Raw genomic sequence first — 15105 nt, 5'->3', positions numbered from 1 at the left:
AAGGAGGGCCTGAGACTGGCAGGATGCAGTTATTGATTAGGTAAGACAGGTAAGAAGGTGAGGTGGAGGAGGGACTGTGGAGAAGTTCAGTTTTTTGACATCTTAAGTTTGAGGTCCTTCTTACATCGATGTCATTTAGTCAGATAAGCATGTGGATTTCAGAGCTGGAGATAGAAATGCAGAATGTAGAAGTATATGGACGACATTTACAGTCAGGTTTTTACACCCACCACTGCCCTAGTTCTGCACACATCACTTTTATCTATTTGATCTTCTGAAAAATACTTACAGAATACATACCTCACCACCTAACAATGAGGCTAAAAGGTCCATGTATTGAAAATGTCTTGTAAACTGTAAAATGCTGCTTATATTGGAAGAAGCAGATATTTGATGGCACTGAGGATGAAGAAAAGTCAATTTGAGGACCCAGGGAAATAGTCTTCATGCGCTGAGAATTTAGAATCACAAAAGAAAGAAAGTGCAAATAGCAATTATTACCTTCTTTGGATTGTGGTCCAATCTGGGCAAAATTACTATTTTTTATTTACATGCCACCCAACATTTACTAAGAACTTCACAGAACATTATGTTTTTGAGCGCACAACAATGTTGTGAGGAAGCAATCATTATTACCCCATTTTACGGAGAAGCAAACTGAACTCGGAGAGGATAAGCTGACCTGTAGAGCATCATATTAATAGTGAGGACAGAGGCATACAAACATCCATACATCCTCGTTCCGAGTTCAACCTAAATACGAACAAACCATTCCACACCCTCCGCCGTCCGCCCAGAAGACAGAGGAGACAGTAGAGGTTCCTCAGGTCTCAGGGTTTCGTCAGGTTGTGCCCCGGCCGTTCTTGGGCTCCCATGTCTTGTTTCTAGATGGTACTGTCCTTTTCTCCTATCGCGAGACTGGAAGCGTCCGCTTCTGGTTGCCAAGGGAACGGCGTTCTGAGAGGCAAGAGGGCTTAGGACCCGCCGCTTCTTCCACCTGTAGAGAAAGAGAAACTGCGGTGGCGGGAAAAGACCCCTCCCTTTCGGGGGACAGTGGGTGACGCTGAGTGTCAGTGCTCTGACGACTGGACACTGGTTTTCGCCCAGAAGGTGAGGGACCGCACAGATTAGCAGCGGAGCTCTGTCGCCGGACTACAATCCAGTCAGAGTGGAGCGGAGTCCCATCTGGCTGCTGGGCTGGGGATGGGCGGACGGTGTCAGCGGGGGGCCGGCCCGGAGTCCTGGGAGGGAGCGGTGGGTCTGACCTCGGAGAAGCTTCAGTCTCCTCGAAGGCTGTGCCAGGATTTCCTGGACACTGTAGCAAACGTTCCTGACCGTAAGACCTAGTACCAAGGACTCCCACTGTCCTAGCCCATAAGATCTAGAACTTGTGTTACAAATTAATTACCAGCCATCTAAAATAGTGTGTAAGTGACAAAGGATGCAAATAGGTATTTCACAGGAATAAAAAAAAAGGTGGGCAGTAAACATTTGACTAGAGACAACTTCTTTGGTAATTAAAGAAATGTAACTCATAGATACTTCTTGACATGTACCAGATTGACAAAGGTGAAAAGCTTTGACATAATCAGATTGGCCCTGATGGGGAAACAGACGCCTTCATCTCAGCATACCCTGTTGGTAGTAATGTAATCTGGTACAGTTTTGTTGTAGGACAATTTGGTAGTTTACCAAAATTTGAAATCCAAGTGTTCTTTGACTCAGCAATTTAAAAAAATTTATTGAAGTGTAGTTGATATACAATGTTAATATCTTCTGTATAGCAGTGACTCAGTTATACATACATATATATATATATGTATATTCTTTTTCATATTCTTTTCCATTATGATTTGTCACAGGATATTGAATATAGTTTCCTGGCTATACAGTAGGACATTGTTTATTCATCCTATTTTTAATATGTTGCCTCTGCTAATCCCAAACTCCCATTCCTCCCCTCACCTCTCTCCCCTCCCCCTTGGCAACCACAAGTCTGTTCTCTGTATCTGTGAGTCTGTTTCTGTTTTATGTATATTCATTTGTGTTGTACTAAATTCCTCATATAAGTGATACGGGATTTGTCTTTCTGACTGACTTTGCTTAGTATGATAATCTCTAAGTCTATCCATGTTGCTGCAAATGGTGCTATTTCATTCTTTTTAACGGCTGAATAATGTATTTAATGGGCTAAATAATTGTATATATGTACCACGTCTTTGGGCTTCCCTGGTGGCTCAGAGGGTAAAGCATCTGCCTGCAGTGCGGGAGACCTGGGTTCAATCCCTGGGTCGGGAATATCCCCTGGAGAAGGAAATGGTAACCTACTCCAGTACTCTTGCCTGGAAAATCCCATGGACGGAAAAGCCTGGTAGGCTACAGTCCGTGGGGTCACAAAGAGTCAGACACGGCTGAGCGACTTCATTTTCACTTTTTCCTTGCCTCTTCTGTTGATGGACATCTGTTGATGTCCATCTGTTGATGGACAGATTTAGGTTGTTTCCATGTCTTGGCTATTGTAAATAGTGCTGCTATGAGCATAGGGGTGCGTGTATCCTTTTGAATTATAATTTTGTCTGGGTATATGCCCAGGAGTGGGATTTCTGGGTCGTATTGCAATTTTGTTTTGACTTAGCAATTCAATTTTATATTCTGGACATATAAACATAACTAAGCAAAAATTTGTACAAAGAGGTTAACTTAAAATTGAGGTATTCTTTACATACCGTAAAATTTACCCTTTTAATATTGCAGTTCTGTGAGTTTTGACAAACGCATACAGTTTGTGTTTATGTAATTACCATCACAGTCAAGACACAAAACACTTGCGTCATTCTCCCAGAAATCCCCTTATACCGGTTTATGTAGTTAACCCTTCCTTATGTCCAGTCATCCATTTTCTGTCCCTATGCTGCTGCTGCTGCTGCTGCTAAGTCACTTCAGTCATATCCGACTCTTGTGACCCCATAGACAGCAGCCCACTAGGCTCCCCCGTCCCTGGGATTCTCCAGGCAAGAACACTGGAGTGGGTTGCCATTTCCTTCTCCAATGCATGAAAGTGAAAAGTGAAAGTGAAGTCGCTCAGTCGTGTCCGACTCTTAGCAACCCCATGGACTGCAGCCCACCAGGCTCCTCGGTCCATGGGATTTCCAGGCAGGAGTACTGGAGTGGGGTGCCATTGCCTTCTCCGTCTGTCCCTATAGTTTTCTCTATTCTAGAAGTCATATAATTGGAAACAAATACTATGGAGACTTTTGAATCTGGCCTCTTTCAACTTAGCGGTATATAGTTGAGATTTGCCTAAGTTTTATGTCAGTAGTTTGTTTTCTTATACTGCTGAGCAATGTTCCATTGTATGGCTGTACCACAGTTGCTTATTCATTGTCTAGTTGAGGGACATTTGGATTGTTCCTAGTTTGGGGCAGTTGTTAATGAAGTTGCTATAAACCTTTATGTGCAGATTTCTGTGTGATTACAAATGTTCATTTCTTGGGTGAATATCCAAGTGTGAAATTGTGGAGTTGTAAGGTAAGTGTATGTTAAACACTGTAAGAAAGTGGCAAGTGGTTCTGCAACGCTGCTATCCCATTTTGTATTTTTGTATTCTCATCAGCAATATATTAAAGTTCCAGTTGCTTCAACTTTGTCAACACTTGGTATTGTTAGTTTCTTAAAAAAGTAATTTTCACCATTTGAATGTGTAGCAGTATCTCATTATGGTTTTAATTTGAATTTTTCCCATGGCTTAATGATATTGACCATCTTCTTATGCTAGCTTGCTATCTATACATCTTTGGTGATGTGTCTGCTCAAATCTTTCTTATTATTGAGTCTTGATACTTCTTTATGTATCCAAGATGTAAGTCCTTTGTCAGCTATGTGTTTTGCAAATATTTTCTTCCAATATTTGACTTTTGTTTTCCTTTTCAGTAGTGTTGTTTGAAGAGTGGAAGTTTTAAACTTTGATACATTCCAATTTATCAGTGTTTTCTTTTATGAATCATACTTCTGATGTTGTCTGCCAAGGGATTCCCTGGTGGCTGATGGTAAAGCGTCTGCCTGCCACGCGGGAGACCTGGGTTTAATCCCTGGGTCAGGAAGATCCTTTGGAGAAGGAAATGGCAACCCACTCCAGTACTCATGCCTGGAAAATTCCATGGATGGAGAAGCCTGGTGGGCTACAGTCCATGGGGTCGCAGAGTCGGACACGACTGAGAGACTTCACTTGCTTTTCACTTTCTGATGTTGTATCTAAGACATCTTTGCCTAGCCCACGATCACACATATTTTATAGAAAGTTTATAGTTTTGAGTTTTTCTTTTAGGCTTGTGATCAATTTTGAGTAAATTTTTGTTTTGCTTTTTATAGCAAATCTTCCATATAAGCTAAATGAAACTGATTTTTAAAATGCTACATCTATGCAATAGAGTACTATGCCATGATTTGAAAGCATGAAATGTATTTGTGTGTGGTGCTACAGAAAAGTCTCTGAAATGCATAAAGTGTGAGAAAGCAAGTTGTGAAGTACCATGCCATTTGTGTGTGTTTGTGTTGGGTAGGAGTAGGTAGTTACAGGATAGAAAGTTTGCATATGCCTAAAAAAGTAAGACCTACAAAAATCTATCAACTGTGTTTCTTGGGATGAGGGTAAGTTGAACTTGAAAAACTTTTACATTGTTCTATATTATTTGCCTTTTTCCCCTCTCATAGGCAAATATTTCTTACATAATAAACAAATATAGAAAGTTAAGAAAAAACACCACAAATAGTTTTTAAACATTAAAATCATGAAAATAAATGTAATTCAACTTTTTAAAAAGGCTGGCTATTCATTGTAACTAAACAGAGGAGGATTAATTTTCTTTTTATTCTTTCATTCATCCCAAAACATCAAATTACATTGGCCCAGTGTCCCCATTTTGGTTTTAAATCATTCATGGTGGTTGCATTTCTCACAAGCCTATATGAAAAAGTTTAATCTCACTTGAAATGAATGTTAGGAAAACTTTGTACCTCTTAACAGTGATTTATTGCAAGTTAGAATCTGGTCATATATCCTTCTGTTTAATGGAATATCAAGAACTGAATAGTATTCTATTTTAGAACTATCTTTAATGTAATAAGAAAATGCTGATCACTTAATGTTAAGTGAGAAATACATGGATTCAATTTTGTTGAAAAAACATGAAAAGCAAAAATGGAAAAGAAATGTGCCAGCAGTGTTTAGCTCAGGGTGATGAATACTGGGTGATTTTTATTTATTTTTGAATAGACTTTAATGTATTCCAGAAAATTTACTACAATAAATAAATTCTTTAATTATGAATTTAAAATACTAGAAAACCAGCAAGTAGAGATAAGCAAAAGGTAAAAGAAGACACAAGAACACCCATGAACCTGCTAGTCCAGAACCCACCATTGTTACTTCTTTGATTTGTGATCATCCTTCAGGTCCCTCTCTGTATATTTCTTTAATTAGAGAAATTGGTCTTGTTTTTTAAACAGGATATTGATTTGCTTCCTTCCTGCTTCCTGCCTTCCTTTCTTGTCTATGCCCTTTGCCAGTTTTCTATTGGAATGCTTCTTTTCCTTGTTGATAAGAGCTCTTTAAATATGTAAATGTATTAATCTTTTGTATATTATCTATATTGCATATATTTCCTCCAGTTTCTCATCTATCTTTTAATTTAGAGTTTTTTTTTTTCTTTTTGGTTTGATACTCAAGAGCAGTCAGTGTTATGTGATCACATCTATTAGTCTCTTATTTTTTGACTTATGCTCTTGATGTCCTGCTTGGTAAGTCACTAACCTCATTTTTGGGCTTCCCAGGTGTTTTCGTGCATGCTCAGTTGAGTCTGATAGCCCACCAGTCTCCTCTGTCCATGGGATTCTCCAGCCAAGAATACTGGCGTGGGTTGCTGTTTCCTCCCTCAGAGGATCTTCCCAGCCCAGGGATGGAACCTGTGTCTCCTGCATTGGCAGGCGGATTCTTTACTACTGAACCTGTGGTAAAGTGCCTTCCCAGGTGGCTCACTGAGCCACTCCTGCCGAGTAGGAGACGTGGGTTTGATCCCTGGGTGGGGAAGATCCCCTGGAGAAGAAAATAGCAACCCACCCCATGATTCTTGCCTGGGAAATCCCATGGACAGAGGAACCTGGCAGCTGTAGTCCATGGGGTTTCAAAAGAGTCGGACAGGACTTAGCAACTAAACAACAAAAAACCTCATTATTATGTAAATTAGATGTATGTTTCCTTCCAGTCCCTTGGAGATTTCATATTTTATATTTATTTATTATTAAGCAATTTAAAGGAGAAGGCAAAAAAACTTTTAATAAAGTAATATAGTAAAATATGTCAAAATACAGTATAATATTTACAGTGGAAAAAAATGTCACATCCTTCAGGGACAAATATCTTGAACTTGTAAACATTATGCTTGTTTAACTATTGTTTAGATTTATCAAGTTTTGGATATTCTCTTTGATTTCCTATTTTGACAGGTTAGATTTTTTATACATTTCCTTTTACATACTCCTCACATACACTCAATATAATTAAGGCACAGTATTTGGTTAAATCAATATTCAGTGCTTATATAATTAAAAGTATTTAATTATCATTTGATTGTTTGCTTTCTTGCACAATGCTTTATTTTTCTTGTGGGATTTCTCTGTGGCTACTGAGATTGTTTTCTAATACACTCAGATACATCTCTAAGTTCCTAATTCACTGCCCTTTATCCGTACTTTTTTCTAGATGGCCAAATCATAAGATTGTTAGTTATATCCCTACCCATCCTGGGAAGTGTGTTTTATTTATGATTTTCAGGAGCAAACATAAAAGAACAGACCTATTTCTAAAGCAAATGGAGAGATTTCTGGAGCCTCTTAGCTGGTCCATGCCATTGGTGGTTCCCTGTGCCCCTCCCCTTATTGACGTGTATTATACGGGCTCTGCACAGGCTTCCATCTCATTGCTCCCTCTGTGCACTGCAATAAGTCTCCCTTGACAGGCTGCTTAGGGCATTACAAGACATTTGGCCTTTCAGTGACTTACGCTTTTTGATTGTGATGTGATGGGCCAGGGTGATCCGTCATCCCACAATAATAATGTCAGTGCCTTCCTGAGTGAGCCAAAAACCCTTTTACAGAGTTGAATAATGTTGAGATCAATGCCTTTTTCATTTGGTGAGATGGAAAGAGTTGACCTACTGGTCCTTGACGCCTCGGTACATTGAATGGTTGGGAGCTAAATCATATTATCCCTCTGTGTGCCTTGGAGGAGCATGGGGTTGTTCATGTTTGGGCTTCCTCCTGTGTCCGGAACTTTCTTGGACTCTGCCTTCCCTGTTCAAAAAGAGAAAGATAGATGAGTCATTTTGTAGGGTAAGAAAAGGACATTGTTTCACTTGCTGGGCCAGAGGCAGTTGCCTTTATTCTCTTATGAGAGAAATGGTTTGATTCATAACCAGTAGGAATTTAGGAAAGGATTTGTTGGAAGATATCCAGTCACACATATGTAAAGCTAAGTATTGAGAAGGCAAACTCTGAAATTCTCTCTGTTTCTTCCATTTTATTTGGCATGTATGCCACCCCAGCATTACTGAACAAATCTGGAATGGTCCTGATCAAGGGCACAGTTTGGCAGGATCAAGGTGCTGGCAATGCTCAAGTTTTCTCATTAGATTAAACCACCCTGCCTAATATCTCCTGCTTTAGGAAACAGTCCTGGGAATAGAGCAGCCAGACTGGTATAAGGCCTTTGGATGGTGTCACCCGAAAAATAGTTGAGGAGATTGGCAATGTGTATCCAGATAATGAAAGTCTGTCCTCTGCTAGATAGAGTAGGTTCAGTTCTCTGTTGCTTCAGGGTAGAAGTAGAGTTGTGGGTCTTAGAAGGGCAGGGTTGATAGAAGAGTGATTACCAGCAGCAGCAGCAGCAGCAGGTACTCCATGAAGATTTGGTACCAAGGAAGAGAGGAGAAATCAGAGCTGAGAGGGAGCCCAGGCTGAAGGCTGAGCTAGAATAAGGAAAGTAAAACCAAAAGCAAGTAGAGGCTTTGGGAAGTTATTACAATGATGCATGAGTCTTGGCTGAGAGGTGTGGTTCTCCGAAAGTGTCTTCTAAGGCCTAGGACACAGTAAGTGTTTCTCTTGGAGATGCAGAAAGCCACTGAATGGCATTCACTTCTGCACTTTTTTAGCCACTTTCAGAATCTAACATCCTGGGCAGCATGTTTTTTCCACTTACAGTGATGTAAAATGTAATGATCCGTGGACATAGACATCTTTTGATGAAGTTAGGGTCCTGTGAGTTTGGTAGCAACATAATCCTTGTAACAAAGGCTCTGAGTTAACTGAATGTTAACAGTGATGAAACATTTAAACATACAAGTCACAGCTTGCTTAAAATTTTGTTTCAGGATATCAATGGATATTATAAAGGGAAACTTGGATGAAATTTCAAAACCAGCCTCAAATTCAAGAACACGTCCTGGGAGCCGAAGTTCAAATGCTTCTTTGGAGGTGCTCTCACCAGAACCAGCATCCTTCAAGGTACTTTGCTGTTTAGAAATTATATAAACGACTTCTTTCAATCTCTAGCAATTGGTGAACCAGAGCTGTTGTTAACATCCCCTTCTAAGGTTCCTCTTTAAAAGGTGTGTTCTGGGAGCACTCATAGATTTCTTGTTTGTTACTTTAGATCTTTTTATGTGAAAATACTCTTTCCTTCTTTACTTTCCCCTCTTTTGGGGGTAGGGAGGATAGAGTATGGCTTAATTTTCCATAGTTGTACTTTGATAATGCTCATTTGTTAACTTTTCTTCTTTTATAAGAAAGCTTTGTATTCCAATATCTACTATGCCACCATTGACTCTTAACTATGAAAAAGATTCATTAATTTAAAAAACAGAGTCTGGATCAAGACCACATGGTGTATATTTAGTAGGTACATTACCCGGTTGTGACTCCCTTTATTATCTTTATTAGTCTTTCTATCTTTTCTCAAAATATCTAATTCAATATTTTTTTTTTTTAAAGAATCTTTTTCTCTCTGTGATGTGGGGCAGTTTATTTGTCTTAAGGTTGTGGGAAACAAAAATTTTGAAGCTTATGGTGAAAATTTTCTTTGCAGTTTTATGACTCCCTTCTCACGTATTCTTTTGATTTATGGGTTAGACTGCATTACAAAACTCTTAGAGGAGTGTCTATCATGATTTAATGCTGGAAATAGAAAACATTCTAGGCATTTCCAGCCTAGAATGTATTCCAGATTGAATACAAGAAATTCAGTTCCTAAATCAATTGAGGGCCAGCTGAAAAGGAAATCACAGAGGGGACTTTTCTTGGATCATTGGTTCCCAGATCACACTGTGTGTGTATGCTCAGTCACGTGCAACTGTTTTGTGACCCCATGGCCCGTAGCCTGTCAGGCTCCTCTGTCCGTGGGATTTTCCATTTCCTCCTCCAGGGGATCTTCCCTACTCAAGGATCAAATCCAGGTCTCCTGTGTCTTCTGCATTGCAGGCAGGTTCCGTACTGCTGAGCTACGAGGGAAGCCCAGTCACACCACCGTATCCAAAATCCAGAGATCTGAAAGCTGCTGCTGTTGCTGCCTCTGATATTCTACACTTCTCTCAGAACCATAAAACTGGTGACGAGACATGCAGAGGTGACTGCCTTTGATATTTCTTGTCAATAATATAGGGCTTCCTTGGTGGCTCAGTCAGTAAAGAGACCAGCTGCATATCAGGAGCTTAGCAAGATGGCTTCTACCTCATTTCTGTGGTATAAATTTTGTGCAGATGCACCTAATTGGATGAAACTAACACATATCCAGAATCCAGCCTGCAAGCAGCTTTGTAAAATACAGTTTCTAGCTTAACTCTTATGTTTTTTTCATCTAATCCTGCATCATTACTGTGTGTTAACTCTTACAGCATTGTAATAATTCTTGACATCTGATGAGATCGGTCTCCCCATCATATTTTTCTCTAGGACTGTCCTAGCTGTACTTGGCTTTTTGTTGTTTTTATATTTTAGAACAGTTTTCAAGTTCTATGAAAAATACTGTTGAGGTTTTGATTGAAATCGCTTTGAATTTATAGATTAATTTGGAGAGAATTTCTAATTTTATGATAGTAAATCTTCCCATCTATTTACATAGCATCTCATTGACTTCTTTGCTTCTAATTTAAACATTTTACATACTGTGAAATTCAGTCTCTTTTGGTGTTTAATTTTGAGTTTGGCACGTGTGTGGAGTGATCTTATCACAATCACAATATAGAACAGTTCCATCATTACCTCTCAAAAATGCCCTCATGCTAGCCTGTCATAAATAGTCTCTCCTACTCTTAATCCCTGGAAACTCTGGATCTGATTTCTGTCCCTTTAGTTTTTCCTTTTCCAGAAGGTCAAATGAATGAAGTTAAAAAAAAAAATGTAGCTTTTGAGTCTGGCTTTTGTTTGCTGGCACACTGCGTCTGAGACTCATCCATGTTGATGCTTGTTCACTCACATCTTTTTATTGCTTAGCAGTGTTCCATTGTGTGGGTAAACCACAGTTTGCTTATTCATTCCCCAGGTGAGGAGCATTTGGGTAGTTTGCAGATTTTGGTGATTATGAATAAAGCTGCTGTAAATATTTGCATATATACAATAAGTATAAAGTAATATCTCACTGAGGGTGCAAATGAAATTTCCCTGATGACTAATAATGTTGTGTTTTTATGTGCTTATTTACAATTCACATATTTTTTTTGGAAAGTTTATGTTCAAAAGACTCTATCTGGAATACATAAAGAACTCTGAAAAGTCAATAGTAAGTAAATAGTCTTTTGTCAGATATATTATTTGCAAATATTTTCTCCTAGTCTGTAGCTTGGTTTTTCTTTCTTTTAACTGTGTCTTTTAAAGAACATTTAACATTTTAAGTGCAATTCATCATGCTTTTTTTCTTTTGAGAATTGTATTTTTTGGTTGTATCTAAGAATCCTTTGTTTAACCCAAGTTCCCAAATATTTTTTTCCTGTTTTTTCTTCTGAAAGTTTTATAGTTCTGTATTTTGCATTTAGATACTTGCCTCTTTTGTTGCCAGTGAGAAGGCTTTTGTAAGCCCACTGTTCATTCCAGTGTGGGTTGTCTATTTTAGATATTTTTCTCTGGCCACTTTATTTTTTTCCCTTTGTTTTTGATATCTATTATTACTCCCCTAGGTATGGACTTATTTAATTTGTGTTTCTGAAGACTAGTACTACTTCAATGTAAGGATATGTGTTTTTTATTTTTATTTTTAAAACTTCTTAGCCACTGTATTTTCATATATTTCAAATATTGCCTGCATTTTTTTTTTATATTTTAACATCCTGGAAGTCCAATAAAATTTCTTTTGAACCTTTCTCTTCTATTCTTTATGTCTCTTAAAATTAAAAAAAAATTCATTTATTTCTCTGTGCATCATGCTGGGGAATTTTTAATATATATTTCTTGGAATTCTTTCTAATACTATGTCAAATCTGTTCTTTAATCTATCCATTGAATTTTTAATCTTAATGATATATTTTTAATTTCTTGAAGTTCTTTGTCATTTATTTTCAAATTTATCTTAATCTTTTTGTGTTATTTGGATTCTTTCTTCAGACTCATTAGAACTATTTATCTTTATCAGCTTTTTATAATAATATCTTAAGTTCTTTTATTTATTCTGAATCTTGCTTATTATTAGGGCTTCCCTGGTAGCTCAGTTGGTAACGTATCTGCCTGCAATGCAGGAGACCCTGGTTCGATTCCTGGGTTGGGAAGATCTACTGGAGCGGATTAGGCTACTCACTCCAATATTTCTGGGTTTCCCTTGTGGCTCAGCTGATAAAGAATCCACCTGCAATGTGGGAGACCTGGGTTTGATCCCAGGGTTGGGAAGATCCCCTGGAGAAGGAAAAGGCTACCTACTTCAGTATTCTGGCCTGGAGAATTCTTAAAAAGAATATCTTATTCTTTTTGTATTATTTGGATTCTTTCTTAATACTCATTAAATCTTAATACTCATAAATCTTTATCAGATTTTTATAGTAATATCTTAAGTTCTTTTGTTTATTGTGACTCTTGCTTACTGTTGGTCATGTGTTCATGGCTTTTGAACTTTGGGATTGTAAGTTTTAATTTTGGAAAATTTATGGAGCCTGATTTGAAGCTGTACCTTCCAGAGCAAGTTTCTGTTTGCTTCTACCAAATGGCTCAGAGATACCACTGGCATGAATCTTTTTTTTTTTTTTTGGCTAATTTTTCATCTTGAAGCATTCCAGAGCTCATGAATAATATTAATTGGAATTCAAACCCACATAAAGCATGACCCCATGGTTGCACATTCTCAGGGAAGACTGTTTCCCACTCGGAACTGCTGTTGCTGCTGCTAAGTCGCTTCAGTTGTGTCTGACTCTGTGCGACCCCATAGACAGTGGCCCACGAGGCTCCCCCGTCCCTGGGATTCTCCAGGCAAGAACACTGGAGTGGGTTGCCATTTCCTTCTCCAGGGACACAGACACATTTTTTGTTTGTATCCTGTGCTTTTGGATAGATATATTTTTCTAGTCTGCACTGTCACTGAGGAGGCACCTTTTTAAGGGATCCAGCTTCATGAAGCAGGAGAGGGAAGGGTCTTCTCCATCCTGTCTTGCATGAGCCCAAGTCCTAGTCTCCTAGCTCTGTGTAGGTGGTAAAGCCCAAGGCTATGGCTTTCTGAGGCCAGCATATTTTTCTTTTACCTGTCCTGGTACTAGTGGTAAAGAGTCCTGCCTGCCAACGCGGGAGACATAAGAGATGCAGGTTCAGTCCCTGAGTTGGGAAGATCCCCTGGAGAAGGGCATGGCAGTGCACTCCAGTATTCTTGCCTGGAGAATCCCATGGACAGAGGAGCCTGGTGGGCTTCAGTCCATAGGGTTGCAAAGAATCAGACATGACTGAAGCAACTTAACACACACATACTCTGCTCCCACCCAGCCCCCACCAGGTCATCTGCTTTAAGGATTTATAAAGGTTCCTATTTCAGTTTTTGTTGTTGTTCTTGTTCAGTCTCTTAAGTTGTGTCTGACTCTTTGGAACCTCATAGACTGCAGTACACTAGGCTTCCCTGTCCTTCACCATCTCCCAGAGTTTGCTCAAACTCACATCCATTGAGTTGGTGATGCCATCCAACTATCTCATCCTCTGTCATCCCCTTCTCCTCATGCCTTCAATCTTTCCCAGCATCATCATCTTTTCCAATGTGTCAGCTCTGCATCAGGTGGTTAAAGTGTTGGAGCTCCAGCTTCAGCACCAGTTCTTCCAATGAATATTTAAGGTTGATACCTTTTAGGATTGACTGTTTTGATCTTCTTGCTGTCCAAGGGACCCTCAAGAGTCTTATCCAGCATCACAGTTTGAAAGCATTAATTATTTGGTGCTCAGCCTTCTTTATGGTCTAACTCTCACATCTGTACATGATTACTGAGAAAAGTGTAGCTTTGACTATATGGACCTTTGTTGGCGAAGTGATGTCTCTGCTTTTTAATATGCTGTCTAAGTTTGTCATAGCTTTTTTCCCAATGAGCAAGTGTCTTTTAATTTCGTGGCTGCAGTTACTGTCTGCATTGGAGCAGTGATTTTGGAGCCCAAGAAAATAAAAGTCTGTCACTGTTTCCATCTTTTCCCCATTTATTTGCCATGAAGTGATGAGACCCGATGCCATGAACTTATCTTTTTGAGTGTTGAGTTTTAAGCCAGATTGTTCACTCTCCTCTTTCACCTTCATCAAAAGTCTCATTAGTTCCTCCCTGCTTTCTGCCATCAGGGTGGTGTCATCTTCATATCTGGGGTTGCTGATATTTTCTCCTGGCAATCTTGATTCCAGCTTGTGATTCATCTAGCCTGGCATTTTGCATGATGTACTCTGCCTATAAGTTAAATAATCAGGGTGACAATATACAGCCTTGATGTAATCCTTTCCCAATTTTGAACCAGTCCATTGTCCCATATCTGGTTCTGACTGTTGCTTCTTGACCTGCATACAGGTTTCTCAGCTTTTAGTTTCCTTTTAATTTCTGTTGACTGGCAATTTCCCCAGTATTCTTGTGAGCTTAGAACTATTCATTTCTAAGTAGATGGAAAGTTTCAGTTTATTCGGTTTTCCCTATAGCCTAAAGGGGAGTCTAAAACAATTTTAGATTCCAACAGCCCAAAACAATTTTAGACTCTTTAGTCTCAAGCTTACTGATTATAAACCTAAACTCTGGAGTTATGGGTTCAAAATAGGCTTTGCTGACCACATTTTATGTGATTTTGGGAAAATTATTAATACTTCGACTCTCTGTGTCAGTTTCCTAATCTGTTCAATACTGTCCACCTCTTAGGCATGTTTTGGTGCCGGGGTCCAGCCCCGGTGGATCCAGGGAATTCGAAGCGGGGACGGCGTCGGCGAGGATCAGGAAACAATTGCTTAATTAAACGTTAATTAAGGATATAAAGAGTAATAGAATGAGGATAGCTCAGTGAGGAAATTTCAGTGAAGAAAAGAGGCTGAAATAAGGATAGCTCAGTGAGGAAATTCAGTGGAGAAAAGAGGCTGAATAATTCAGCCAGAAGGTAAGAGAAAGAACGACATGGTGAGACCAAGTTTTGGTGAACAAGGCCCGCACTTTATTTTCCAAAGTAGTTTTTATACCTTAAGTTATGCATAGAGGATAATGGGGGAAGGGGTAGAGTCATGCAGCAAGCCAGGCTTTCTTCCTGCAAACTTATCATATGCAAAAGCTTAGGTGATTTGCATCATCTTCTGGCCCGGAGGCCTGTTAACATTTTAAGACCCTTTCTTCAGAAAACTTATTTTTCTCTAAAGGTGATTGGTCAGGAGCCACCCTCCAAAAGCATTAGATAAAGTTGCATTCCTACAGAGCAAAGGTGTGGTGGGCTATAACAAGAAAAAGAATTAACTCAAGGGTCCCAGGTTACAAACATTAAAGCTACTTACACCAATTATATTAATCAATACATTGCCAGGGACACAGCAGGTAAGGGATATGGAAACTTAGCAGCAAACATTGGCCCAACAAGTGAAAATCCCTTCACCAA

The 15105-nt window shown here is 39.1% G+C and overlaps 1 protein-coding gene across 1 annotated transcript in view; it reads left to right on the top strand.

Annotated features, from left to right (window-relative positions):
* Positions 1-956: 956 nt before the first annotated feature.
* The window catches only part of FSIP1 (fibrous sheath interacting protein 1), a 208875-nt gene continuing 194726 nt past the window's right edge, over positions 957-15105 (top strand). Inside the window, exons 1-2 of the mRNA XM_019968497.2 lie at positions 957-1110; positions 8424-8556. Coding sequence (XP_019824056.2) covers positions 8431-8556 — 126 coding nt within the window. The 5' untranslated portion in view covers positions 957-1110; positions 8424-8430. The remainder of the gene's footprint in view (positions 1111-8423; positions 8557-15105) is intronic.

The sequence above is a fragment of the Bos indicus genome, chromosome 10 (genome assembly GCF_029378745.1).
Source record: "Bos indicus isolate NIAB-ARS_2022 breed Sahiwal x Tharparkar chromosome 10, NIAB-ARS_B.indTharparkar_mat_pri_1.0, whole genome shotgun sequence".
NCBI classification, from domain to species: domain Eukaryota; kingdom Metazoa; phylum Chordata; class Mammalia; order Artiodactyla; family Bovidae; genus Bos; species Bos indicus.
This window is presented reverse-complemented; position numbering and strand designations above follow the sequence as displayed.